General features: G+C 51.3%; 2 protein-coding genes across 4 annotated transcripts in view; both read left to right on the forward strand.

Annotated features, from left to right (window-relative positions):
* Window positions 1-15997, forward strand: part of SEPTIN5 (septin 5) — a 38325-nt gene extending 22328 nt beyond the window's left edge. For 2 of the 3 annotated variants that reach the window (XM_062010225.1, XM_062010226.1), the window contains exons 2-11: window positions 8367-8463; window positions 8925-9011; window positions 9462-9585; window positions 9764-9898; window positions 10530-10647; window positions 11007-11108; window positions 11995-12091; window positions 13440-13575; window positions 15116-15218; window positions 15543-15997. In XM_062010225.1, the coding sequence (XP_061866209.1) occupies window positions 8454-8463; window positions 8925-9011; window positions 9462-9585; window positions 9764-9898; window positions 10530-10647; window positions 11007-11108; window positions 11995-12091; window positions 13440-13575; window positions 15116-15218; window positions 15543-15599 (969 nt within the window). In that variant the 5' untranslated portion in view covers window positions 8367-8453 and the 3' untranslated portion in view covers window positions 15600-15997. Of the gene's footprint in view, window positions 1-4408; window positions 4648-8366; window positions 8464-8924; window positions 9012-9461; window positions 9586-9763; window positions 9899-10529; window positions 10648-11006; window positions 11109-11994; window positions 12092-13439; window positions 13576-15115; window positions 15219-15542 lie in introns of those variants that run through there. The other variant, XM_010198109.2, reaches the window with a different exon arrangement.
* Window positions 15998-20540: 4543 nt separating this feature from the next.
* Window positions 20541-23074, forward strand: GP1BB (glycoprotein Ib platelet subunit beta). Its single transcript, XM_062010007.1, has 2 exons — window positions 20541-20687; window positions 21426-23074. Exon 2 carries the CDS (start codon window positions 21593-21595, stop codon window positions 22142-22144), a length of 552 nt encoding a protein of 183 aa, XP_061865991.1. The 5' UTR covers window positions 20541-20687; window positions 21426-21592; the 3' UTR covers window positions 22145-23074.
* Window positions 23075-26367: the final 3293 nt, after the last annotated feature.

Raw genomic sequence — 26367 nt, forward strand, 5'->3', positions numbered from 1 at the left:
AGGATTCAGCCTCTTTGGTAGACAGGCCTGATCCTGCATCCCTTACTCACGTGAGCAGTCGTCTCTATTTCAAAGGGACTACTCGGTGAGTAAGGATCGCAGGATTGGGACCACTACCTGTAACTTTAAAGTGGACCTTCTGTAGGATCCTGTCCCCAACTTTTTTCTGTTCATATATGTTAATGTGCATCAAGAGCTTCCAAAACTGCTGAAGCTCTTGTCCTTTGGATGGAGAAGCTGAGAGCTGGAGAAGCAGTGCCCTGCTGTTCTAGAGGACAAATCACCATGGTTTTCTACCCTCTTCCACCAAAGGCCTCCCAGCCCAGCCAACTTCTGTGCCAGGGAGCAGGGTGTACTTGTTTATCTCCCAGGCGTTCCTGTTCCCGGCTCTCTGGGGCTGGCAGGGCTCAGCTCTGCCTTTCTCTGGTTTTCCCAGCTGTGGCTTTGAGATGGGAGGCAGGGTATTTTTTAAGCCTGATGCGCGCTGCAGAACGGGAGGATGAAGCAGAGGGACAGATGCTGCGGCCCTTCCTGCCCCGCCTGCTTTTCTCCTCCTGTCTCAAGAGGCGACACCGGCAATCCGCCGTCCTTTGCAAAGGCTGGGACTGCGCTCGCGATTGGCGGTGCCGGTGCCCGCGCTGATCTGCAGGTTCATTTCTGCGTGTGCCTGGCCGCGGTGGGCTCAGCGCCACGGGCCGCTCTCATCCGCGGGGCAGCTCTGACCTCGCGTGGAACGAGCCGGTACCGCAGCGCGGAACGGCCCCGGGAGCGGCTCCTCCGGCGCTGCTGCGGCGAGACCAGCAGGGCAACCCGCGGCTTGTGGGAGAGTCCTGGCTCCGCATCTGCCCAGCTGGTTCCCTTTTGCAGTTCCCTCGGCGGGAATGAGCTTGCCCCAGGGGAGGTGCGGGTTCCTGCTTCAGAGCTGGAAGTGGAGGCATTGTGTGAGTCACACAGTGTCCCTCGGGAAGCGTGAGGTTCTTGGGGTGGGAGCAGGGAGCACAAATACCTTTAAAATGAAATGTGGTAGATTTCTGGAGGGATTATGTGACAAAGTAGCAGTGATCCTTGAACGGAAATTAAAGCTTGACCTGTGGGTTAGGTAAAGAAAACGTAGGAGATCTGGCTGCTGTGTAGATTGTGCTTGTGGCACTGTGCTTACAGTGCGTTAATCCTGTGCTTTGAGATCTCTGGTCTGGTATGTTGCTTTGCCCTGAGCATCCTGCACTTGGGACACACCAGCCCCATGTAGTATTACAGGCTGGGGCAGAGTGGCTGGAAAGCTGTCCTGTGGAAAGCACCTGGGGATGTTGATTGGCAGTGGCTGAACACAAGCCAGTAGTGTGGCCAGGAAGGCCAATGGCATCCTGGCTTTTATGAGAAATAGTGTGACCAGCAGGACCAGGACAGTGATTGTCCCCCTGTACTCAGCACTGCTGAGGCCACATCTCAAGTGCTGTGTTCAGCTCTGAGCTCTTCACTACAAGAAGAACATTGAGGTGCTGGAGCCTCTCCAGAGCTGGGGAAGGGTCTGGAGCACGAGTCTGATGAGGAGCAGCTGAGGGAGCTGGGGGTGTTTAGTCTGGAGAAGAGGAGGCTCAGGGGAGACATGAGCACTCTCTGCAGCTACCTGAAAGGGGGTTATAGTGAGGTGGGGGTCGATCTCTGGTCCCAAGTAACAAATGACAGAATGAGAGGAAATGGCTTCAAGTTGTGCCAGGAAGTTTAGGCTGGCGATTAGGAAGAACTTCATCCCTGAGAGAGTTGTTAGAGACTGGCACAGGCTGCCCAGGGAGGTGGTGGAGTTCTCATCCCTGGAGATACTTAAAAGCCTTGTAGCTGAGCTGCTGAATGACATGGTTTAGTTGTGAACTTGGCAGTGTTGGGTTAGTGGTTGGACTTGATCTTACAGGTCTTTTCCAACCAAACAGTTCTATGATTCTGTGAAGCCTGACTAAAGTGTAAGGGCTCTGATATTCCCAGTAACCAATTACACAGAGACTTGCTTGCAAAGTCAGTGTTAAATTAATCACCAGAGTTTAGATCAGCAAGGCATTTTCTCTTGTGTCAGGAGGAACCTGACACATGATGAGCATCTCTGGAAGAGGCAAAGGAGTTTGAGCCTGGGACTAGTTGACCCTTCTTCAGCAGTTTGAAAGCTGTAGGATTGACCACTCAGCCTTCAGACAAGACTTACCCTTCTGGGTTTCTTTTCCTGCTTGGCATTCCCAGGCATGGCCTTCTGGCTGGAGTTCCTCCCTGGCTGCCACTTCTGAGAGCATGTGTACTGTATGAGAGCTCAGGGCACTCAGGAGACAGTAGCTCCTTGTTCCTCTCTGCTCTGTCAGCACAGCTCCTGTGGCCATGAACAACACTGTGGTTTTGTCACAACCAAAGCATTGTTGACTTCATCTGTGATCCCACCTCCAAGGAATGCTCTGATTTGGTGCAGCAGGCTCGTGGGGATACACCATGTTTCCATGTGCCCTTGGAAGATGCTTGTGGTTGGTGGCCATGTGGCCTGTGGTCCTCAGACAAGGGTTTACCAAGCCATGAGAATTCATGGGAGATGGAAAGAGTTTGCTTGCAGCTATTGTGGTGTGTGGTGTGGAAGGACTGGTGAAACCTCTGTGTTATCTAGAGTGAGTTTGGATGTGTCTCTGGTATGCCACAAGCCATCACTCTTGCTGCCCAGTGCAGACAGCATGGAACCTGCATTGTTCCTTGGTTGTGCAAAGGCTGCAGGCCCCAGTGATGGAGTCTTGCAGTCAGGAAAACAAGGATTAGATAGTATGAATCTAGGAGAAAAAACCTGAACCAGTGCCATAAGCATGACATGACCCACCACTGGGCAGTAGGCTGTTGTAGGGCTCTTGCCTCTGAGGAATGGAGCAGGGCTGCAAAGCAGGGGCAGAGCTGCCAGACAGGGACATGTTCTGAGTGGTGGCATTTCCCCCACACCTGGATCTCCATCCAGACCTTCTGCTTGACTGTTAGATGCAGAGACAATTGGGAAAGAAACCCAGTGGGTGTAATTTAAGGATGGTGCTGGCAGAGCAGGGTGGATTGGAAAAAGGCTTCATGCAAGTGACATGACAGCTGCTGTATGGGGGAGATTTCCTGCTCTGGGAGTTTCCTGGTTCTATTTAGTGTTTTCAACCTTAGGACCTTGTGCCTACAACTTCTGAGGTTGTCTTCCTTCAGCTTGCAGGATGGCAGCATGAGTAAACCACTTCTTTTTGTTTTTTCTCATCATATGGTGTGTTTCTAAGACCTTTCCACTCTCACAGCTCCCCCCAGACTTCAGACCATTGGAGACCTTGTAGTAACTTGGTACCTTGTAGCAGAACCTGGTGTCAGCCAAACTCCAGCTGTGTAGTGGAGGCCCTGGGTTGTGGCCCAGGGGTGACCAGTGCAGTCCCTGATGGTCAGTGCTGTGGGAGCCACTGCTGAAGGCCTGTGCTTCCCAGAGAAGCCACAGAAGCTCTGGCAGGGAGTGAGGCAGGACTGTGGCTGCAGTCTGTGTCTTTCACCATTCACCAGCGAAAAACTGGTCAGGAACCTGTGTGGCAACTGACAGGTTCCTCCAGCACCATCAGTGTTGCCCTCTCACTTGACTTTATTATACCTGCTGTCATATTAACCTCCTAGTTCCTGGAATAATGTGATTATACGAAATTATCAGCTTTTGTCTGCTTCAAATAAATTCCTGTTTCTATGGCTGCATAGAAGAGCTGGAAAGCAGGTCTTGTATTTAGGTTCAGAACCCAAACTTGAGGTTTGAGTGACTTTTCTGTGCATGCTGGGCTGATGCTGGGCTGGTGCTTATGCTTAACACATGCACAGATACTTCCTTATTATGAAATGTCTTCAAAGCTTAAATAATTGATATAAGGTCCAGAACTCATCATGTCCTATTCCAATTGGATTCAGAGGTGAGGCTGCAGTAGAGCCTGGACTAGACAACAGATGGACGTGCACCATGTGGAGGCACAGCCGTGTCTATCAGGACTAGGTCCCTGCTTTTAGGGGGCTTTCTGGCCCCTTTAGACCCTTGCACACAGAGCCAGAAGCAGCACGTTTTTGCTGAGAGCAGGTTTCCTTGTAGCAAACCTTTGTCTCAGCCATGTCAGTCAGGATATCTATGAAATCCTCCAGCTGAATAAGCCCATCTAACAAAAGGAGTCACCCTCATGGCTGGGACAGCATCCGGTACGTGCACAATCTCTCCACGGGACACTGGCAGAGCAAGAGATGTTGCTGCTGGCCTGTGGCCACCGTGGCTTTCGTCCTGTCCTTGCCGGCCAGTTCCTCCTGCCTGGGCAGAGGCAGGAAATGCGGGGCAGCAGGGTGGGAACCCTCTCGCCTCTGCTCTTCGCCTCTCCCCGTCACTGTGCTGAAGCGAGCTGTGCCGCGCCAGCCGCGTGTGTGTCTGTGTGTGTGTGTGCGTGCGTAGGCGGGGGGGCTGCTGCATGGATTTAGCGACGGCTGGGAGGGAACACATGGGCTGGCTGTTGTCTTCCCGGCCCGCCGTGGCTGCCCGTCCCGCCGGCCGCCGTTATGGATTCGATCATTATTCAGGAGCGGTTAGTGGAGCGGCTGCTCTCTCCCCGGACGCAGGCACAGCGAAGCCACCCGGCCAAGCTGAAGGTACGGCGGGGTATTTATAGCAGTGCGCGAGGCAGGGAGCAGCGGGGACAGGAGGGGGGAGGATGGTGCCCGAGAAGACGTGTGCAGCACAAGATGAGACCTCTGAGGAGCTGAGGAGCGGAAAGACGCCGGTAAGGGAGAGCTGTTGGAACAGAAAGGGGGAGCAGCCCCCGCAGGAGCGGGGCCCAGAGGCCGCCTTGGACAGCTGGGGGATGTGGGACGTGTTTCCGTGCGGCTCTTTGGCGCAGTGGCTGCCTGTGTCAATGGCGTGTGCGTGCTCGGAGGGGCTTGGGCTGGAGTTAGTGCTGTGTGTGTGTGCCCAGATGCAGCCTGGTTTGCGGTACCGAGTCCATGCTGTGCTTTGCTAGCACCTTTCTGCTCCAGCAAACACTGGTGAGCGAGGGGTTTTGCCCATAGTGCAGGGCTGAGCCCCAGGCCCGAGGCACCAGGCGTAGGCAGGAGATGCCCCAGGGACTGTTTGTGTGATGAATAGATGCAGCTTTCTCTCAGAGCAAGGAAGCGAAGGGGCTGCCTCTGGTCTGGGGCTGTGCTGTTGGTGCAGCTGCGGCTGTGGCGGCCGTGCTGGGCCAGAGGGGTATGAATGGCTGGAGGAAGGGCTGCCTGGGGAGAGCTGCATGGCGTGCTCTGGAGGCTCTGACACCGAGAGGGCTCCTCCTGAAGAAGTGGAGGCAGGGACACCCAGCACAAGCTCCATCATTTCTGGGGTTTGCTCCAGACCTTGATTAGGGTCTATTCTCCATATTTTCTGTGATCCCATAGTGTCTAATTTTAGCCCTTTTGAATATACCCAGCAAGGCTCCATTTATCCCCAGGCTGAATTCTGAAGTTACACGAGATCCGGATTAATTTAAACATCACAACCACCAGAGGGGTGAGGAGGGAATTGGGAAGGACAGGAGCAATGGAAGCCATGCTGTGTACCCTGCCTTGCAGGTACAGACAGCCCTGCAGACACTCCAGTACCCCAGGGATGGCTTCTCCTTTGTGCAACAGATACAAAAGGTTTCTACCCCAACAGGAACCGGGCTTAAACCCACCAATGCTTTGTTCCTTGACTTGAACTCCCGGGGAGAGCCCTGTCTGCCAGGGAGCCTGGCCATCTCAGCCCAGATAAGGACATGACATGTTGCTGTGGTGTCCAGTGAAGCAGTGAGCATGTGCTGAGGGACAGTACAGCCATATTTTGCTAGGCCTGAGGTGCTTTGGTTTGTAACGGCTTCAAAGGATGCTACGTCTCTTGCTGGCCTCCCCTGCAGTGTGTGGGGCAGTAAGGCATGGCTGGTGACAAGGCTTTTCCCCTGTGACTCTGACTGCTTCCCACGGCGAGGGATGTTCTTCTCTTGATGATGTGCTCAGCACTGACCTTCCTTACTGCAAGGGAAATGACTGCATGAGTAATGGGTAAAGGGAAGTGTCCTGCAGCAGCTGGGATTTGCTCATTTCACATGTCTGAAGGCTCTGAGTGATGGCAGGTAACCAGAGGTATGGCAGCTCCACGCTTTCTTGTTTGGGCTGAACAGAAGCAAGAGATCAGGTTCAGCCAGTTACACTTGGCTGGAGTGAGTGGATTTCCACCAGAGCTCAGCTCCTCAGTCTCCCTGTTGTCAGCCCATAATCATCGAGGTTAAAACCCAAAGAATATAAGAGAAGCACACCATGAGCTTCAGCTGTGGTTTTATTAGCACCTTACTAGTATTATTCCACATGTTAAGTCACTGGAGAGAGCAGGTAGTCATTATCTTTCCAAAATGTGGTAAAGATGGGGCAGATCTGTTCCTACTGTGACTCTCAGTGTGGCTGTATGCTACAGGCAAGGGGAAGAGTGGTGTGTGTGTGGTGTGCCACTCACCGAGTAGCTCTGGTCCTGTGCACTTTCATTGTGTCCATGGATATTTTTTACTGGGCTGGGGCAGCCTTGGAAAGGCTGGAAGCAGCTTTTTTGTCTTGTTTTGTTGATCTTGCCACTGCCACGTTGTGTCTCTGCTTTGTGTTTGCCCTTTAGTGAGCGTTTTGGGTGACACTAGCAGTGTCTCCAGGCAGGAATTGCTTTGCTGTGTGCAGCTCCTCAGAGCTGCCATCGCTTTTCACTGCGGGATCTCAATGCTGCTCACTGCACCGCTGCTTTGGGATGCCAGTGCCTTTTAGCTCAGCCATTAAAGCTGCCAGTGGAGACCTGTGGGCACTCTCTAATTCTCCCCACTCCTCTGATTTCATTTCCTTTGTCCCTTCCTGCCTTTCTGGACTGTGTAGTGGTGAAACAGCATTGCTTCACCCACATTAGCAAGGGGATGAAGCAAGGGAGACCAGAGCCCATGGTCACTCTGTCTGGGCTAAAGTGACCAAGTCTGAGCTCCAAACCAAACCTAAATTTCTAGAAGGCTGTGACTGTGCTCAGTAACAGAGGCCTTGGGCCACGATGGCCATCAGCCATGTCAGTCCTGTCCAAGTGGGCAGCTCCAGAGCAGCCGTCAGTTTGGAGGAGAAGACTGTCCTCCCTGGTGTACATCACCAGTGGGGTTCTGCAGTCAGCCCCAGGGTGCCTGAGGATGCTCACACTTGTGGACATGCACCAGTGGCTGCAGAGGGCTCTGAGAAGCTGCATTGCCCACTTGCAGTGTCAAAATAGGTGCGACTCAGCATTGCCATAGGCTTCACACACAGGATTGCAGTTTGTGTTGGAGTGTGTGCCCCAGGAATGCAGATAGTTAAACTTAGGAATGGAGGTCTTCCCTGCTGTGCCTGGAGAACCAGTGCCAGAGAGCTGGTGGGTGAGGACAGCTGTATGCTTGAAGGCATCTGTGGCTGGGTGGGAACTGGGGCTGGTTTTGAGGAACTACTGGCTCCATGGATTTGCCTGTGGTGTGAATCTCAGGGGACTGTAAGAAAGCTCTGAGAGATGGGGGCTGCGTCTGGGGGATGGTTAGGCAGTCGGTAACACCACACTAATACTCTATGTAATACCCTCTCCAAAAACATCTCAGCTGTGTTATCAATACTCCTGCATCTTCCCACTTCCCATGCTCCTTGAACTTCTGTCTCTTCAGAAATAACACAAGCGATTATTCAGGATTTCCTCTTACTCAGCCAGGAGTGGCTGTGACACAGCAAGAAGTAATCCCCTTTCAGGTCAGGCAGAAGCCAAGCCACTGCTCCTTCCTCTGGACATGGCTTGGGACGCCACAAGCCCTGGGGTGCTAATCACAGAGCTCTCTGCTGTGTACCTCATGGCTCTGGAGGGAGAGATGTTGAAATGACTCAGAGACCTGGGGAGGGGGGACATTTGGTGACCCTGCTGTGAAGGGAGCCTATGACTGTGCAGCAGAAGCGGAGCTGGGAAGGCTGTGTGTCAGGAGCAGCCCCAGATGTGCTCTCTGGTGGGAAGGGCGGGATGTGCCTTTTCCTCTGTGCTGAGAGGCTGCTGGGAACTGCCATGTTGGCTGGAGAGAGCAGCCAGGCAGGCTGTGGCTGGGAGGAGGGGGTCCTCCATGCCCAGCTGTGGGAGGGCAGAAACCCCTGAGCCTGGAGGACGGACATGCCCTGCCCTGGACATGCCCTGCCCTGCCCTGCGTTGCTGCCAGGGCAAGCACCAGCCCTTGTCTCTGCCTGGGGGGCTGTTTGAGTGCAACTCACTCTGTGTGTGGGGCTGGAGCAGGAGGGGTGGCACACCCTGACCTGCTCCCCCTGCCTCTGCCCTGCAGGACCATGAGAAGCAGTATGTGGGCTTTGCCACTCTGCCCAACCAGGTCCACCGGAAATCTGTGAAGAAGGGTTTCGACTTCACCCTGATGGTCGCAGGTGAGACTGCCCATGGATGGAGGGGACCAGCTCTCCTCACTGCCCTTAGGTACTCCCTTAGTGCCTAGATCTCCCCTCACTCGGGTCTGGCCCTTGTCTAAGATGTTGCTTTGCTCCCCAGCTTATGTTGTAGTCAGGCAGTTTCCTCAGTTCCCTCTGACCACTCAAGCAAGCTTCTTGTCCTACAGTGTGTCTGGGCTGGGTGGTGAAGGCAGGGCCAGCCAGGGGCCCGAGGGAAAGGAAGGGCTGGGAGATCACATTTGTACAAGGATTGAGACATCTTGCAGCAAAAGTCCTCCCACTGCTGGAAAAATGTAATGCCAATAAACAGCTTCTGACAGCTCATCTCTCTTACTTCCCTGGCTCAGGATTCAAAGCCTCGTTGAGAGTTGCATTTGTAAGTCAATTAGTGGGTCATGTTGCTTGCTTTTCCCTCCTCCCCTTTGCGCTCTGTCGATTAGGAGAGTCGGGTCTGGGCAAATCCACGCTGGTGAATAGCCTGTTCCTGACAGACCTCTACAAAGACAGAAAGCTCCTCAATGCAGAGGGTAAGTTGGGGCAAAGTGGGGTGAACAAAGTGAATCCCTGTGCATGCAGTTCTAGACTGTGCTAAGGACTAGTATGTTGGTTCCTTGCTTCAGCAGCAGCTAACAGGCTTGACTGGATCCCAGCCTTGTTTGTTGTTCTGCTCTCCTTTGCTGGCTGCAGAGGCTCTGGTATTGGAGCAAAAAGGGTTTGGCTGTGGGACTTGTCTGTCCTACAAAAGGAAGACAAGGTTGCAGAGCAGCACTAGCTCTTTGGGTTAAGGTGCTGAGATTTCTCTTTTGGTCTTGGGTGCTGGAATGTGGTAGGGATTCCCCTTCCCAAATGATCAGGGTTTTTTGAAACCCATATTACTCCTTGTGCTCAGTGATAAGGAGGGACCTGCCTGGTCGTGGGTGTGAGTGGGGATCCCCAGCGTTACTGCCTGGCTTTAACTCACATGTTCCTGTTCAAAGAGAGAATCAACCAGACAGTGGAGATCGTCAAGCACACGGTGGACATTGAGGAGAAAGGTGTCAAGCTGAAGCTTACCATAGTGGACACACCAGGCTTTGGAGATGCAGTTAACAACACTGAGTGGTGAGCAGGCCACTGCTCACCTTGTGAGCCTCCTAGTCCTTGGCCATGGCTGTTTTCTGGGGGTGCTTCACAGGGAGGGGGTCTGGCAGCAGGAACGAGGTGATACTGCCTTGTATTCCCTAGGAGACCCTGTCCCCTTAAACACATGATCTCGTTTTGGTTGCATTGCCCTTCTCAGCTGGAAGCCCATCACTGACTACATCGACCAGCAGTTTGAACAGTATTTCCGTGATGAGAGCGGCCTGAACCGGAAGAACATCCAGGACAACCGCGTGCATTGCTGCCTCTACTTCATCTCCCCCTTCGGGCACGGGTGAGAGCCCTCACACCAGGCCTGGGCTCTGGCAGTCCAGAGGGGAGACTCGTGCCCTAGGACTGCCCTGGAGTAGCTGGGACATTGGCGAGGCTGTTGGCATGGGATAAGGGCTGTCTGGATGCTCTCCCTCGGCTGGGCATCACACCACCTCCGTGCCCCAGCTGGCACACCAGACTGCCATGAGCAGGCAGAGCAGAGCTCCCTCAGGCCGTACAGCCTGTCTTGGAAATCAGGGGAAATAATGTCTTCCTATCTAGCTAATCCTGGCTGATGGGTAGGAGGGGGAATTTTAAGCTGCCCTCAGTCCCTGCCTTGTTCTGGCTCGTGTGCCAGCCCAGCCCTGAGCAACAGGAGTGTTGGATGTCTGTAGCATAGGGCAGCTGCAGGGAGACCCTGGGCTGGGGTCTGGGCAATATTTGGCTTGCAAGGGAGCAAATACCCAGCTTGTGTCAGTGAGACATCAGCAGCTAATCTGAGGCAGCTTTCCTGAAGACATAGCCCTAGCTGAGGGGTATCCCTGTGCTGCCACAGGCTCTTACGGCAGTGCTGTCCTTTTCACCTCATGCTGGGTGGGTGGGAGACTCTGGTGTGTCCTTTCTAACTGCATCCTTCCTCATCCCTGCTGCAGGCTGAGGCCTGTGGATGTTGAGTTCATGAAGGCTCTGCATGAGAAGGTCAACATTGTGCCCCTGATTGCCAAAGCTGACTGTCTGATCCCCTCTGAGATCCGGAAGCTAAAAGAGAGGGTGAGTTGCTCTTTCTCTGCAGGGGGGTGTCTGATGTGGGGACAGGGATGGGCTGAGGAGGGAGAAGAGATATGTATATAGATATCTATCTATATATATATGTAGCATGTGTGTGTGTTTGTACATACACACACAGAGTACCTGCAAATTGAACTGCAGCAGTGCTTTGCTGTGAGAAGGGAAGTTATATCTGCAGAGAGGTCAGCTCTAAAAGAAACATCAAATCCTTTTGCCATCTGTAGGCTATAGCAAACCTGTGGGAGCACAAAGAGAGGATAAACACAGCATTTATATATAAACACAGCATTTCTGTATTGTTCAGTGTTGCATCCTTTTGGTTTTGTCTTACATGGACACAGATCCGGGAAGAGATTGACAAATTTGGCATTAAAGTGTACCAGTTTCCTGAGTGTGACTCTGATGAAGATGAAGAGTTCAAGCAGCAAGACAGAGAGCTGAAGGTAAGGAAACCTGCACAGCAGAGACCTGAGAAGTCAGGCTCAGGGGTATGTCAGTTGCTCCAGAAGGAGCCAGAGCTGCCCTATGCATGCCAAAGGCCTGTGCTGCTGATAGCAGGGGACAGCCTGTGTTGGCTTGCAGGCCTGGAGAAGGGGCTGATGTCCTTACTGGTGCCATGAAGTCAAGTGTGGTGAGGAGATGTGGCACTTCTGCTCTCCCACCAAGCAGTGTCAGTCGTTCCTTGGTCTACCCCAGTCTGAATGTTTAAGATGAAGACTGGGTTGTACAGCATTTGTAAGCACCTGAGTGATGCCATCAGCAAGGAGGACTGATTTGTGAGTGACGAGGTACCACTGTCGTACATTAGTTGCATGAGGGGAGAGAACATGATCATACAGGCCTATCTGGAGGCCCCAGCAGCCCAGGCCTGACCCTCTCCCAAGCTGAGTCAGCCCTGTGTGTGCATGTAGTTTGGCCTTGTTTCTCCTGTCAGAGAGGTACAACAGTCTTTGACTCTCTTCTGAGCAGAGAGGACCACAGACAGTACATCCCTTCCTGGACAAGTTTTGGCCAGCACTGTCCCACTTCCTTAGTGTTCCAGCCCCTCTGCTCTGGCTTCCCTGTAGAGCTTCCCCTAAAAGAGGGGATACAAGCACCTGCGGAGACACAGCTTTCCTCAGGACAGCTGAGAGTCAGGCTGGGAATCAGGCTGCCTGCAGATCCCCGGGCCTTAGGCTTTTCTCTACCATGGGGCTGTGCTGTCCTGTGCCATGGCACATGTGGGTGTCCCTGTGCCTTTCCTACCAGCACCTTCCTCTTCCTGCCACTCTTGGGCTGAGCTAGCCCCTTGAGGAGGCTGTGCCAGGCTCAGGCTGTCTCTCATTCTAGGAGAGTGCTCCCTTTGCTGTCATTGGCAGTAACACCGTGGTGGAGGCCAAAGGACAGCGAGTGCGGGGCCGCCTCTACCCCTGGGGCATCGTGGAAGGTGAGTGTGGGACTGGGGCACTGTGGAAGGTGAGCACTGGAAGCTGGGGTCAGGAAGGACTGGGAAGGACAGACAGGTGCTTGCAACAGAGGTGGCAAGGGAGAACTCACCTCTGCACAGCCATGGCTGTGCCACCTTGGGCACAGGGCAGGGGACAGGTAGGGTAGAGACAGAGGCACTGGGAGTGGCTCAAGTCTCTTACTGGGGTGTAGCAGTCACCCTGCCTCTGAGCCATGATGGGCTGATGGAGAGGCTCCAGTGTGAGTGGCAGAATGCCTGGGCTTTAATGCACTAGGATAGGGCTTCTTTATTAAAAGGGAAGGCTGGGCATCAACAGTTTGGTTTCTAGGGGGAAACCATTGCCCTCAGCCAAACCGAATCACAAGCGCTGCTGCGCTCCCTCTGCTGTGCTCCTGTATATGCTGGAGTTGCTGGGCTGGAGGCTGTGCTGATGCACAATGTGTTTGTCTCTAACTTTCTTCCTTTCTAATGGCAGAAAGTTCATAAAGCCCATAGGCAGGGCAACCCTAGAATGGCTTTGCTGCTGTTGCTGACTCCCCCATGCTGGTACGTTGCCTTAAGGTCTGGCAGCTTTAGACCCCAGCAGCTTGTGTGTGCACTCAGGGGCTGGTGCCAGCTGCTTGGGCTGCCCAGCTGCTGGCTCTGCCCTCTCACTGGCTCTGAGGGGGGCTGTGCCTCTCAGGGTGCTGCCATTTGGCAGTGGGATCAACTTTGTGAAACCCTGGACCCGACACAGCTGACTTCCCCCAGCCCTGCAGAGACATAAATGTAGATCACCACAGCAGGCACACAGCTTCTGAGAACAAAGCTTCCCAGCAGAGCCCCACAGTGCTGTCTGAAGTCTGGCCTCCTATGGTAACAGCAGCTCTTACAGCTCTCCACTGCCTACTCACAGCTTTGCCTGTCAGAGGCTGATTTTGCCTACAGGAGCCTTTGATCAGTCCTAAATTCTGAGTAGGGAAGCAGTTTTGCCTCCAGCACTGTGCTGACTGTGGTGGAACAGTGGCATGCCACATACCTGGGAGCAGCAACCTTTTTCCAGGCTCTGCTGTATGTGTGTGATTCGTCCTCTTACCCAGAAAAAGTCCTGGGAACACCATGAGTTCAGCAGCCAGGCCCCAGTGTGAGCACAGCATGGTAGAGGCCTGAGCCAGGGCCAGAAGGAGAGCCCCAGGCAGTGTTGGGGGAGAGTGGGAGAAGGATGAGGAGGGAGCCCTGGCTGGAGTTTTAGTCCAGCCTGGGTACTGGGAGGTGAGGAGGGGCTCCCTGGATGGAGGGGGCTGGTGAGGTGTGACATCCAGGCCCTCTCCTGCCGTTGCTTCCACAGTGGAGAACCAGGCACACTGCGACTTCGTGAAGCTGCGGAACATGCTGATCCGGACACACATGCACGACCTGAAGGACGTCACTTGTGATGTCCACTATGAGAACTACCGAGCTCAGTGCATCCAGCAAATGACCAGGTGGGTCCCCAGGGCCTCATGCTCTGCGGCACTGGGCCCTCCCTGGCGCAGGAGGCTGCAGGTCTGCTGGGCATGTGCTGGGCTGCAGCCTGGGGAACAGCACTGACAAGGGAAATAGCAAATCCAAGTGTCTCCCACAGCCTGAACCCATGGTGGGGATGCTTCTGAGAAGCCAGGTTCCTGTCTGAGGGTTCCCCATTCAGATCTTGGGAAAGAGGTTTTAATCACAAGGATTAGAAAATAGAGAGAACTCACAGGCTTTTAATTTCAGTCCTCTTTTTTTATCTTCTCCCTTCCATGACTGAAATACTGGTGACAAATTTTAGGTTGAAGTAGGTCTTGGCTCATCTGTTATAAACCACCCCCTTCACTTCCTGCTGAAGTGGCCGAGTAGCTGTGTGCTGCCACGTTGCAGAGCAGCAATGGCTGCACTTCACCAGGGAACAGTCCTGCCTGGGTGCAAACATGCAGGTTGGCACGTTCAGTTCACACACAGTGTATCTCAGTGCTTTTGCATAGCAGAGGAGCCTGTCTTTTTCAACAGAGAGAATATAGAGTCCCAAAATAACTATGTTAAATGCTTGAGATCTGTGAGAAGTGTCACAGCTGCTATTTAGGTAGACTGTGTCTATTAAAAGAAGAGCATGATGAAAAAACACTTGCTCAGCTTAAGAAATGCTGAAGTTCACTATTATTTCTGATACCATGACTAGTTCGTTGCCAGTAAACAAGTCTTGTAAAACCAGAGTATGGTCATTTCTATCAGTGGAATAAAGGTCCTTCTCTAAGAGGTTTTGAGAGGACGTTCCAAGCTCCAGGGCTGGAATAGACTCAATAATGAGCCAATGGTGCCTCCAAGTGGTGAAGGCCTGCAAGTGGCATCTTGAATTCCCCATTTCAATCCAGGCTCATTGGCAGCTGTCATTCCATCCCCACCTCCTGGGAGCTTGTCTGACTTTTGGAAGGAAGTCAATTCCTTCCCCTGTCCCCTGCCTGCAGTGGTGTGCACCCCCAGCCCTCATCGCAGTGCTGCTGTGCTGTGCCTGTTGTATCTCATTTCTCCCACCTCCTGAACACAAGGACAGACTTTGTTATCAGACTTGCAGTGATTCAACTGCTCCCCTGGTGTTATCTTCTTGGAAGGAAAAGGGCCATGGTGAGCATGTGGTGCCTTAGGGATGCTGATAGTTAGTGTTGATGCTGTGTGTACATGTGGGCCCATGCACAGATGAGCCAAAGCAGACCAGATGTATTGTCTGTGTCTCTGCTAAGCTTGCCAGTGCAGTTACAAGTGGTGGCCAGAAACATCAGCCCTTTCTATATTTGCTCTCATTATGAGTCTGATTTGGATTTTTTTTCTACCACAAGCTTCTACTTTGCAGACTTCTATTGTCTTTGGTCTCATTCTGCATCCCAGTGCATGGCACACCTCTGGGCTAGATTGCCCCTGTGCCTCTGCAGCTGGCTGCATGTGTGCTGCTGCATGGCTGGCAGGTCTGACACACCTGACTGTGTTTCTCCCCTCTGTCCATCTCTCTAGCAAGCTGACTCAGGACAACAGGATAGAAAGCCCAATTCCTATCCTGCCTCTCCCAACACCGGACACTGAGACAGAGAAGCTGATCAAAATGAAGGATGAGGAGGTGAGACCCATTTCTGCCTAGGCCTCCTTGGTGTTCCAGCTGGAATCTGAGGAGTTTCTCCAGAATTGACCCTTAGAGGCTGTCCTGGGGCTTCCCACTCCTGCCTCCCACCATCATGGGCTCCTGGTGTGGAGGACAGGCTGTGAGAGCTGTGGCTTCCTCTGCCAGGGAAACGTGTCTCCATTCCTCCCTCTGTGCTTGGGCAGGAGTTAATACTCTCTGAGGGATCCCTTTGTCAGCTTCAAGGGGCTGCCCCCAGCACAGGTCACCATCTCCTGGCCACAACAGATCCCTTTCTGACTCTCTCTTCTCTGTCTCATGCAGTTACGGCGGATGCAAGAGATGCTGCAGAAGATGCAGCAGCAGATGCAGGATCAGTGAGGGGCAGGTACTCGGAGGGCCAAGGGAATTCCCCAGGGACCATCTGAGGCCTGGCAAGAGCTGTGGACGTTTAGAAAAGGTTTCCTGTTGTATAAAGACTTGTGGGCAAGAGCTACACCCGCACCCTCTAATTTATTAGCAGCAATGCTGGCTGTGTGGTCAGCTGAATTGTGGAGGAGGCTGTTCACTTAACAGTTTACTGATGTGTATTTCTTTTATAATAATTATTCTTTCTTTTCTTTCTTTCTTTTTTTTTTTTTTTTTAAGAAAATAGCCTGGGAGGTCTCTGAGGCATCCTAAAAAAGTATAAAAAGAAAAAAGCTCTCCGTTTCCCGTGTACTAATCTCTCGTTTGGGAATGCTCTGCTATTTAAAGTCCTGGTTTCTCTGGTGTACGAACTTGAAGATTATCTGTGTCAATGCACGTAAATGTTTACTCCCACCTGAGGTGCTGTGCCCCTCTCCCCCTTCCCCGTGTCTGGGGCCAGCACAAGCATTGTAAAGGCAGCCACTCCCTCCTGTGAGTTTGTCCTGCACTGCTTGGGCTTCTCAGCCCGGGGCCAGCACTGGCCCAGAGAGCTGGGGCTGGGGGTTTCTCTGTGCACTGACCTGCTCAGGAGTCCTGATGGTTGCCTGGTTTCCTGCCTGGGTTTTTCGTTTAGTTGGTTGGGTTTGTTTTTCTGATCAAGAAACTCCAGGATCTTTGCACTAAGCAGCAAGGAACTGAGTCTCCTGAGGTTGATTAGAAGAAAACATCTACTTCTAGAAAACATCTACTTCTCTCACTTATGTCTTTCTGGCAGAGAGGAGATACTGGGAGTGAGCACCTTCCCAGCCATGGTTTCACAGCAGGCTGGAGGTATTGGTAGAGGAACCCCATGACCCTGCAGTAGCTGACTGAGGGTGTCTCATGGTTTAGCCATAGCCATCCAGCTGCAGTGTGTCCCCAGTGTCTGCCCTGAAAAGCATGATGGCAGCCAGAGTGCTTGGCCCCAACTGCTTTGGAGGGGGTGAAAGCCCTAGGGCTGAAGTCCACCCCCAAGTGCAGAGCTGCCTGCCCTCTGGCTTTGTGGGCCCAGAGGCTGGCTCAGCTTCTCCTGGGGAAAGAGGCAGTTCCTGTAGCCCATACCAGAGGTCTGCAGCCACTCTGGGTCAGTGTGGCAGGCTCAGGACTGGCACTGCCTTGGCCACACTTGGCACTTGCTCCACTGCCCTTACCCTGAGACTCTCTGTCCCCAGTCCCAAGCTTTTCCTGTCTCAGCGCTGGAAAGGCTGGTGGATCTGCTAGCAGAGATAAGAGCTGCTTGGGGCAGCAGCTTCTGTCCTGTTCTTGCTTCCTGCAGTATTTTTAACTGTAGGGCAGGCAGACAGAGCCCCTAGAGCTGTGTGCCTGGCATGGGAGGCCTCACCAACAGCACTGCCTGCCTCAGGGAATCAGGGCTGTTGGAGGGAGAGACACTTGGCTCTTCCCTCTGACTCCAGGGAGTGCTGCCATGGGCTGGGCCCTTCTGCTCCTCTGGCTCTCAGCCTGATTCCTCTGTCCCCTTTCCCCTTTTGTATCTGCTCCTCCATCTCTGTCTGTCCCCAGTAGGTCTCCCTGGGTAGCAGCACAGTGTTGGCCACACATTCTGTTACTAGGCACTGCATTTGGCTGGGTCCCCTGTGGTGCTTTAGAGGCCTGATCAGGGCTTGTCCAGGTGGTGAGTAGGTTGGCTGGTTCCAGTTATTCACTGTACAGAGCCTGAGCTTAGGCAGACCATGGGCTGCAGGGGCAGGGGAGAGACCCTGGCTTACTGGGGAAGGACAAAGGGAGGAGGAAGCCCCTTGGCAGAAATGTGCAAGTTGGGCAAGAGCAGTGTCCAACGTTTGTTTTTCTTTCATTCTTCCCTATGTTGGGCTCATAAGTGACAACTTTAGCCTAGGAGAGGGGAAGGGTTCAGCTTGTCTTCAGTAACATGCTTAAGGAGGAAATAAACCTTTCTTTGTCTGATGTGCTTAATTGAGCAGTGGAGTGGCCTGATGCAGGAGCTTCTTCAAGCTTTCTGGAGCAGTTTGCTGCTGTCTGAAGCAGGAGAACCACTGAGTTCTCAGCTTTAGCCATGCTAACATAATGGGAAACACCTTGCAGTACCTTTTCTTTCTGCATACACTAGTCTTGTCTGTGAGGAGGGTGTTCTGTTGCAAATGAGCCCTATCCAGCTGGAGATGTTTCACTTTTGAGCAGCTATATTCTTAGAAGATAAGAGACTTTTACCCTTTAGCACAGATGTAGCAGAGCTGACAAAGCTTTCATCCTGGGCTGTTGTGCAGAAGTGCTGTGTGCTGGTGAGAGCATAGGGTGAGGGCCACAGGCAGGCAGGATTGCAGGGGATGAACCTGCCCCTGGCCCTCTGGATGAGGAAGTCTCCAATCAGCTCTGTGCATATGGCTCCTACATCACCTTGGTAGTCACGAGTCTGTCCTCTACAGAGAGCTGAGGCCTTTTGGCTACCAGCTGGCAAAGATGGTTCAAGTTGCACTTAGAAAAATGCACAGGAGTGAGGCAGCAGGGATGGCTTCTGCAGCGGGGCAGTGGCACTGCTGAAATCACCTCTCTGTGTAGGAGGTTCCCTGCCCACAGCACCACCAGCATTTGAGGACTGCTGGAGTGGGATTAGAGATTGACTTTGGGGGGCACCAGGGATTCAGGCCTGGCCTGGAAGGCAGCATGTGTTTATCAAAGGAGTGTTTGTACTGCTGCGTTGAGCTGCACAGTAAGTGGAGAAGAACCTCCTGAACAAATGTATCGTGGCCATTTGGCTCTGGCAGTGAGAAATGTGGCTAGGAAAGTAACTTAACACCTCCCCTCCCTTCGACCCCTGCGCCCCAGGCACATTCCCAAGCCTTGCCCTGCTGAGTGAGTGGCTGCAGGGGTGGTGTGGGACTGAGCTGCCCCAGGCTCCAGCTGGGGCTGTGGGTACAGCCCCTGGCCCAGGTGCCTGCCCAGGGATGGACCAAGCCCCGTTCTGTGTGCTGTCCTGCCCAGCCCTCGCTGCTCCTGCATGGCTCCCCCAGAGAGGGGTCCCCTCTTTGTGCTCTGCGACTTCCTCACAGTCTCTGCTGTGCTTTAACACTGGCTTGCTCCTGCCATGCAGCTTCCCCTCACCCTGCTCCCTTCCTAGGCTCTTTGTTTCCTATCCACCTGTTGGGTTATTATAATATATATATTTTTTTTGTACATTTCTGTTTGAACATTTTGTCATTGTGAGCAAAGAAAAATGAGACATTTTAAAACATATCCATTTTATTAAATGATTATTGTTATTATTATTATTAATGTTTACTACCTGAATTGATCAGTGAAATAAATATTTCAAAAAAACCCAACCTCTTTCTGTTCAATTTTCAGTCCCCTTGAGCAGCATTGGTGACACATTATGGGCAGGAGAGAGCAAAGCTGACACTGTTTCTCCCTTTATCTAGTGCTGTCAGAGCAGGCTCCAAGAGGCAAGGCTTCCTGCATGGGATTCCAGGCCTGGCTTTGTCCAAAGTTAGACAAGTTGATCTTGAAGTTCTTCTATCTTTAAGCTTCCCCTAGAAGTGGTGCCTAAATCAGCAGTGGGCAGCTGGATCCAGTCCCAGGAAATCCATTTTATAAGTAGCCAAAGGAACATTGCTGAGTCTGTGCCGCATGCAGAGCCAGAATGGGCCTGGCTGTAGGTCAGCTCCATCCACACCTGTCCTGAACACCTGCCTGTGAATAAATGCAGCACCAAATGTCTGGGATGAGCTGTGTTTGCTGAGCAAACTTACCCTGTGAGAGGCAAATTGCTCCTAAGTGGAAAGCAAGCCCTGCAGCAGAAACTGGGGTTGCTTGTTAGCATAAGATCTCTTTCCCACTCTGCCTGCTTGCCACGGGGAAGCAGCTGGAATGATCTGCTCCAACTTACTAGAAAATTAAAGCTTAATTGTTTTATGTAGAGTGTCAGAGATTTTCTCTTGGTTAGGGCCAAATTCAGCTGTTGTTTACACTCTAAATGCAGCATTCATGTCTGCTCTGTAGAATGTGCTCAGTGTGAGGTGATGAGAGTTGATCCCAGTGGGGCAACAGTTTTGGAGTGTAACTCTGGTGGCCTTATCCTGAGGAGCATGGCCAATGCCTAGAGCCAGGCTGATGGCAGAAAAGTGTGTAGGTGTGATGGCCTTGAGACAAGATTCTACCTAAATGTAGTTTTGACCTTTGGACTTATGTGTTCAAGTATTTGTATAATGTAACTTCTGAATAAAAGATGTGGCCAGCGTTTCACAGTAACTGCAGCTTCAGTCATCAAGAGCTGTCAACTCACTTGGCTATCAGAAGGACAGCGCTGTCTCTCCCAGTCTGTTGTCCTTAATGTGACTGTAACTATTTTGATGTAGGCAGTGGAATGTCAAGAGTTACATTTTTACCCTTGTAACAGTCATGAGTGGATACAAGAGCCTGGAGAATCTTTTTCCTTGGCTTGACTATTGACACCAGCATGGTCACTGCGAGTCCGTTTCTTTCAACAGATCTTCCACTGCTAATTAGGGGTAAATTTGTGTCACTGCTTTGAGGGAAACCTTTAGGGTCAGCACAATGCAAAGTGCTGGGTCTCAATGCGCTGCCAAATGCAGCCCTCCTGATGAAATGGGAAACCAAAGGCCACAGTGCTCAGGGAGTGAGGGACAAACCAGTAATGACACCTTCCAAGCTGAAATGCATTTTGAGCTACTGCTTTGCAGTTGAAGCTTTGCAGTTCTTTCCTCCAACTGAGCAGAATCCCAGTTGTCAGTACTGTCAGCATCTCTCCCAGCAAACATGTTCTTGTGAGCTGTGTCAGCTCCCCTTTCTTGGAAGACGTGCTGAATGAAGCCTCAGCTTCCGGTGACAGGCAGCAGACTTGCAGGAAGGCCTCATGTGGGAGGTGTCCCCGGGATGAGCCTGACCCTTATCTGGGCAGCCAGCTGCAAGGGGATTATCCGGGAGCTCAACTATGCAGCTGCAAACACTCTTGCACGGGCTGGACTACCTTAATACCTTCCTCTTGTGTTGTACAGCCAGCAAGAAAGCAAGGATTGAACTACTCTGGTAAGTGAACACAGCTACCTTCTCTTATTTTATGGTTTTTTCCCTCTTTTTTAACTGATGGATTGCCTGAAGAGCGCTGCCTTGTTACGGATATGTGTAGCTGCTCTCTTAAAGGAAGTTACAGCAACTCATGTCCTCAGACTCAGCAAGTCACAAGTCTCTTGCTTGCTCTTGTGCAGCAAGAGCCTGCAACATAAAGAGAGCTCATTGACCCATGTCTTCCAGCACAGTCACAGCTCCAGAAGAGATTATTCACCTGCTGGAGCAATATCTATCATGGAAAGCTCTAGTGACCTCCACCCTTGGCGGTCAGCACCTTCTCTGCTGGCCAAGGACTGTTTGTCATTTCTTTTCAAAGCTGGAAAGGCTGTTTTTCACTTGTGGTAACAGTCAATTTATTTCTGAGTCTCCTCTTGCAGTTTGTGTGAACAAAGCTTTGCTTTACAGATGTAATTCAGAGCTATGATAAGGCATGAGTAATTTCATACTCTAATTTTTGATTCCTTGACATAAGTTTTCTTGGCTACCCTAGGAATGCGCCTCCAGTGATGCTGAAAATACAAGCAGCTCTTGCACACTTCTGAGGACTAGTGAAAACTAAATTTGATGGCTGCAGCTAAGCCTCCCAGTAGCCATCTGTTCAAGTCTGTCCTCAAATCTGGGGCTGGAAGATCAGGAACATTCCTGTAATGAGAGACCAGGAAATTGCACACCTCTTTTAACTCTTGTTCTTTTCAGAGCTCTCACATCTCCTATGAAGGACACCAAATTCACCCAACTTTAGAAGCTCATCCTCCAAGCAAACCAACAGAAGACCTGGGCTCTGTCAGCCCTACAGTGTGTGGTGCCTACTTGCCTGGTCTCCACCCCATCCAGACTCACCAGAGGAGTGTTTGCAGGTGAAGATGAGCAGTGGAATTCTCTTCTTGTCCCTCCTTGGCTTCCTCCCACTCGTGGTACCCACGTGCCCTGTGCCATGCCGATGTGCCACCACCGTGATCGACTGCGCGTCCAAAGGCCTCACTGTGGCAAAGCTGCCGGCGGCGTTCCGCCCTTCAGCCGAAACCATCCACCTTGGTTACAACAAGCTCACCTCCATTCCCAACGGGCTCTTTGACAACCTCAGAAGCCTCCAGGTTGTCTACTTGGAGGGCAACCCGTGGGAATGCAACTGTGACATCCTGTACCTGCGCTCGTGGCTGCAGTGGCAGCAGAACCGGACCTCGTACAGGGACGTGCGATGCGCCTCGCCCGCTCACCTGCAGGGCCGTGTCATTGCCTACCTGACAGAAGATGAGATCATCTCCACGTGCCAGTACTGGTACTGCAGCCTGGCTCTTCTCTCTCAGCTCTGTCTCTTCATCCTCCTTTTCCTCCAGGGTATCTTGGTTATCTTCATCATTGTCTACCTGCAGAAATTTCGGAGGATGACCGCTGAAGCCCGGAGCAGCTCCTGAGATCTACACCAGCATGCAGACACCTGGGTGGCTTCTTGTTCGAGAAACCCCTACAGCAGTGATTAACATCACAGGACTGAAGACCCTCCTTGCTATGCCATGGTCATGTGGTTTGTGGCATCCAGAGAGGACAATTCAATGCAGCATCTGATCCTGACTACAAGTCTGAAACAGGACTTGAACTCATCAGACACTTGCTGTATTTCCAAAGACTTGATCTTGTGGGTTTTTTAATGCCTTAAACTCATTAGCATGACCTTGGTTGTTTTGCTGAGCTAGGAGTGGTTCTGGTTTATTAGACTAAGAAAATCATAAACTACAGCAACCAGAACAAACCCAAACTCCTCATAAGCTCCTAGGGGCTGTGGTGCTCGATCCCTCCTATGCTTGAGTATTTCAGCCATACTTTTGACTCTGCTTCTTGATTGCATTGGGTCAGGTGAGGACAGAAGTGGCCAAGGAACAATTAAAGTACTGGACTAGGATGATGCAGAAATAGTTTCCTTGGTGCTATCACAGATTGCTGTAGTAACTTTGGACAAGTGACTTATGTCCTGCCTCATTTTCCTATCAGTAAAAGGGAAAGGATGTTTCTTCTTGCTTGATGCATCTTTTCCAGTGTTCTCCTTAGGGGAGAGAATTTTTAGAAGTCTACCCATTTACTCTAGCTTCATTCCTTTTAATCTACTTACAGTTTTAATACTGACTTCAACATGTACCGAGTCAGAGTATGAGAACTTCACCCTAAAGCCAAGAGTTGTGGAGACCAGAGGCTCTTTCTGACAGTGCTTATACAGCATCTGGCACAAGAGACCTGGCCTTTTTTAGAGATTCAAACTGCAAAACCCACTCATGTGCCTACTGCTGGTTATGATATCCCTTAATTATTTTTGGAACAAAGCAACATTGAAATAAAATAATGATACATGATGATGTAAATGGCTTATTTCTGCATTCTACACTGTCTTGCACTCTCGTGCACCCTGGCAGTTTCTCACACTCCTTTACACTCAAACATTGTGCCAAGCAAAAAAAATGTGGACATGTTTGCAGCAGTGTACCATAGTGCATTTTGACCACTACTAGCTCCCTGGCTAAACGTGGAGCTGCTTCTAATTCAACTAAGTCGCTGCTTATGTTGTGGTGATGCAGACTGATAAAGGGAGTTGCTGGAGCCAGGCCAGCTGCAGGGTGAATGGCCTCCATGCCCTCAACCCTCCAGCCCTAGTTCTAGGGGTTCCAGTTCTCCTCAGCCCTCAGGAGAGCCGCTGGCCGGGCAGTGGTGTGGGGGTGAGGGCCAGGGGGTGTGGCAGGACAACTCAACCCTTGCTGCTCAGGTGGATGCAAGGAGAGAAGCAGTAATGCACAGATAAGCAGTTTTTCAGTTACTGTTCAGTGTGGCAATAGTGTTGCTTCAGGACTGCTGGGAATGTTTGTGTACAGCTTGTCTGGGTTCAGGTGACAGCTGGGAACCTGCCCCTGTGCTTTTAAATAGACTTTCATATTCCTGCACCTTTGTACATGGGTTAGAAACACCACATTTATACACATAATGAGCAACTTATCATCATACCCTGCAGGGCTTGGCCACTGAAACAGGCCAGTTCTATGCCATAGCTGGACATTGAGCAGTACTTGGAGATCATATGAGAGAAAGTCCTGGAGAAGCACAGCACATCCCTGTCCCACAGAGGCACAGCTGTCTGCTGCATGTGTGCCCAAGTGAGAACATTCAATGGATGTCTTGGTGGCAGCCTGATCTGGGATTTGTTGCATTGCTTACAAATTGAAAGACATTTTTCATGGTCATTAATCTGGGGCTACCTGGCCTTCTTCAAAGCCCTCATTTCCCTTCAGGATAGAAGCATGCAGGGCATCCCAGGGAGAGTGCCAAGTAAAGCAGCGCTGGTTTCACATCAGGGGACATCTTGTCTGTCCTAAGGTAGGTGGGGGTAAAACTATTTTAGAAACATTCAGAAATGCCTTTTACTCTTTATTTTTTTGTATATTTACATATGAAAACTGAGACTCACTGAGGCTCATAAACCTGATTTTAGAGGACTTCATTAGAGAGCTCTTGGTCTAATTTAACAGGTTTCTGTGAATGATTAGTTATCTTGGATAAATGCCTTGAAAGCAGCAGGTTGCAGTGTTAAAGTTTCTCCTGAAGATAGTACATGTGTGCATGCTGTATGTCTAGATAAAGGTGTATGTTTCCTGGAAGGGCAGGATAGAGCACTGCTGGATACCATAAAAGATTTAAGTGGTTTTAGTCCAAAAAACCCCATATCAAATCACCCTCCTAAACCTATAAATAGTGTTTTTTTCCTATTTCTTGACATGTCTTATGGTCTGCTTCTGCTCTGAAATGTTTGTCCTTATTGAGAACAGACTATGCTGAGGGGTATTTATATTTCCACACTGAAGGATTAACCTGAGAGTTATAAAGCCAAGCCAAGAACAGCCTCTGTGGGTACCTGAGGGTTTAGGCTGCAGAGCTGCTCTCCCGTCCTCCTCTGCCATAGCTGATCGCTTTTAACCTGCCCAGTCACAGCTGTTTGATGCCATGTCAACGTCATTCATTTTGCGTGTTTGGAAGCAGCTCTGCCCACGGGATGAGGGGCTGTCCCCGGGCCGTTACCCGTATTGACCTGTAATCTGGGTTTGCTCGGGAGAGGGCAGCAAATCGCTTTTAATTTGTTTGCTTGTACTGGTAAAATCTACATGAGATGTGGGTCTGGGAGAGGATGAAAGCGTGTTGTTTATCTGCCCAGACTGACAGCTTAGTTACCCTAGCAGCAGACATTGCTTTTTGAACCTGTAACTACCTAGTTTAAACAGTCCTTTTCTCGTTGGTGTTCCCAAACAGCAGATTGAAGCCAAGCGGGAAGGAAGGAGGCATCGTGTTGCTATGGTGGGGATGGAAATAGTGCTGGTTCTCTGTGGGGTGTTGAGTCTGATGAACCTTGGAGAGCTGAAATCCACCCCTTGGCGAGTCAGGGAGGATCATCATTGCCCACCATCAATGAGTGGGGAGAGCAGTGGGTTTCCCCTGGTATGCCCCTTGGAGATGGGAAGGTGGGAGGGAGGCAGGTGCTCTGAGGATACCCCAAGGCCAGGTAGGACAGAAATGCAGAACAGATCACAGTGACCGAGTTGGTTCTGTACACCTGTGGGACAGAAAATGCAGAGACTGAACCTGCAAATGTGTAGTGGCCAGGGAACTTAATTGCCCCTGAGCTGGGAGGAGCTATGGAGAGCTGAAGTCTGGATTGAAGTACTGTGAAACACCGACATCTCCTGTTACAAATCATAGCCATTACCTTGGTTGTCTCTCATGGCATGTGACAAGGGCCATGCCTGTGTCTGAGGACCTTTTTTCCCCAAGGGCTTTGCCTCAGGTATTGTCGGGCTCACCAAGAGATGGTGTGGGTGCCTATGCTTGTGCTGGGTCTCCATTACCTGATCTTTCAACACAGTGTTAGCAAGCTAATTTTTTTCCCAGGATGAGACTTTAATTCCCTCCCATTGATCATGGCCAAAGAGGAGAGCTCAAATGGAGATTTTATTCCAGAAACAATGACTCCCTTATGTGCTGTGTCGGGATCTGTGTGAATGAACCTGCTGCTGAAATGAAGGCTTTTCCTCAGGCTGTTTTGTACCTTTCTCAGGTGAATCTTCATATTAGATCAGCTGCCTGGATTCCTGCAGGGACAGAAGGGAGGTAAAGCATGAAATCTTTGTTCTGTGGGGACATGAAGCAGAATGACAGTCAGTGGGACTTGGGCTTCATATTTAGTTTCCATACATCCCTATGTGCTGCAGAAAGGCTGCCCACATTAAAACCTTTGAAGCAGAGAGTGGCTTCCCTGTGCAGCTGTAGGTGTTTTTCTACCTTGTAACGCTTCTCTGCGGGTCCAGTCCAACGCCTCCGCCCTGGGATGGCTCCTCACTTCAAAGCTGGCGTCATCCTTCCTGCCTCACCCTCAGCTCTGCTGTGAGCTGCTGCCTCTTCTGTTGGTACCTGCTCTTTCCCACCCTTCCCAGTGCTGTCAGCATTTCTCAAGTTGTACATAAAATATAGCTTGCTGCTTTCCCATGTTTGGTCCTTTGCTGGCTGAGCTGCTCCAGACCCATCAAACTCATTAATTTGATGATCCAGTGGAGAAGGATTTAAAAGCAAGACACTGATGATCTCGATGACTTCCTCTTCTCATGTCCCC

This window comes from Colius striatus, chromosome 17 (genome assembly GCF_028858725.1).
Source record: "Colius striatus isolate bColStr4 chromosome 17, bColStr4.1.hap1, whole genome shotgun sequence".
NCBI lineage: Eukaryota > Metazoa > Chordata > Aves > Coliiformes > Coliidae > Colius > Colius striatus.

What these genes read in the sequence shown, in the direction of transcription:
- GP1BB (XM_062010007.1), top strand. Translation starts at nt 21,593, where the DNA reads ATGAGCAGTGGAATTCTCTTCTTGTCCCTCCTTGGCTTCCTCCCACTC.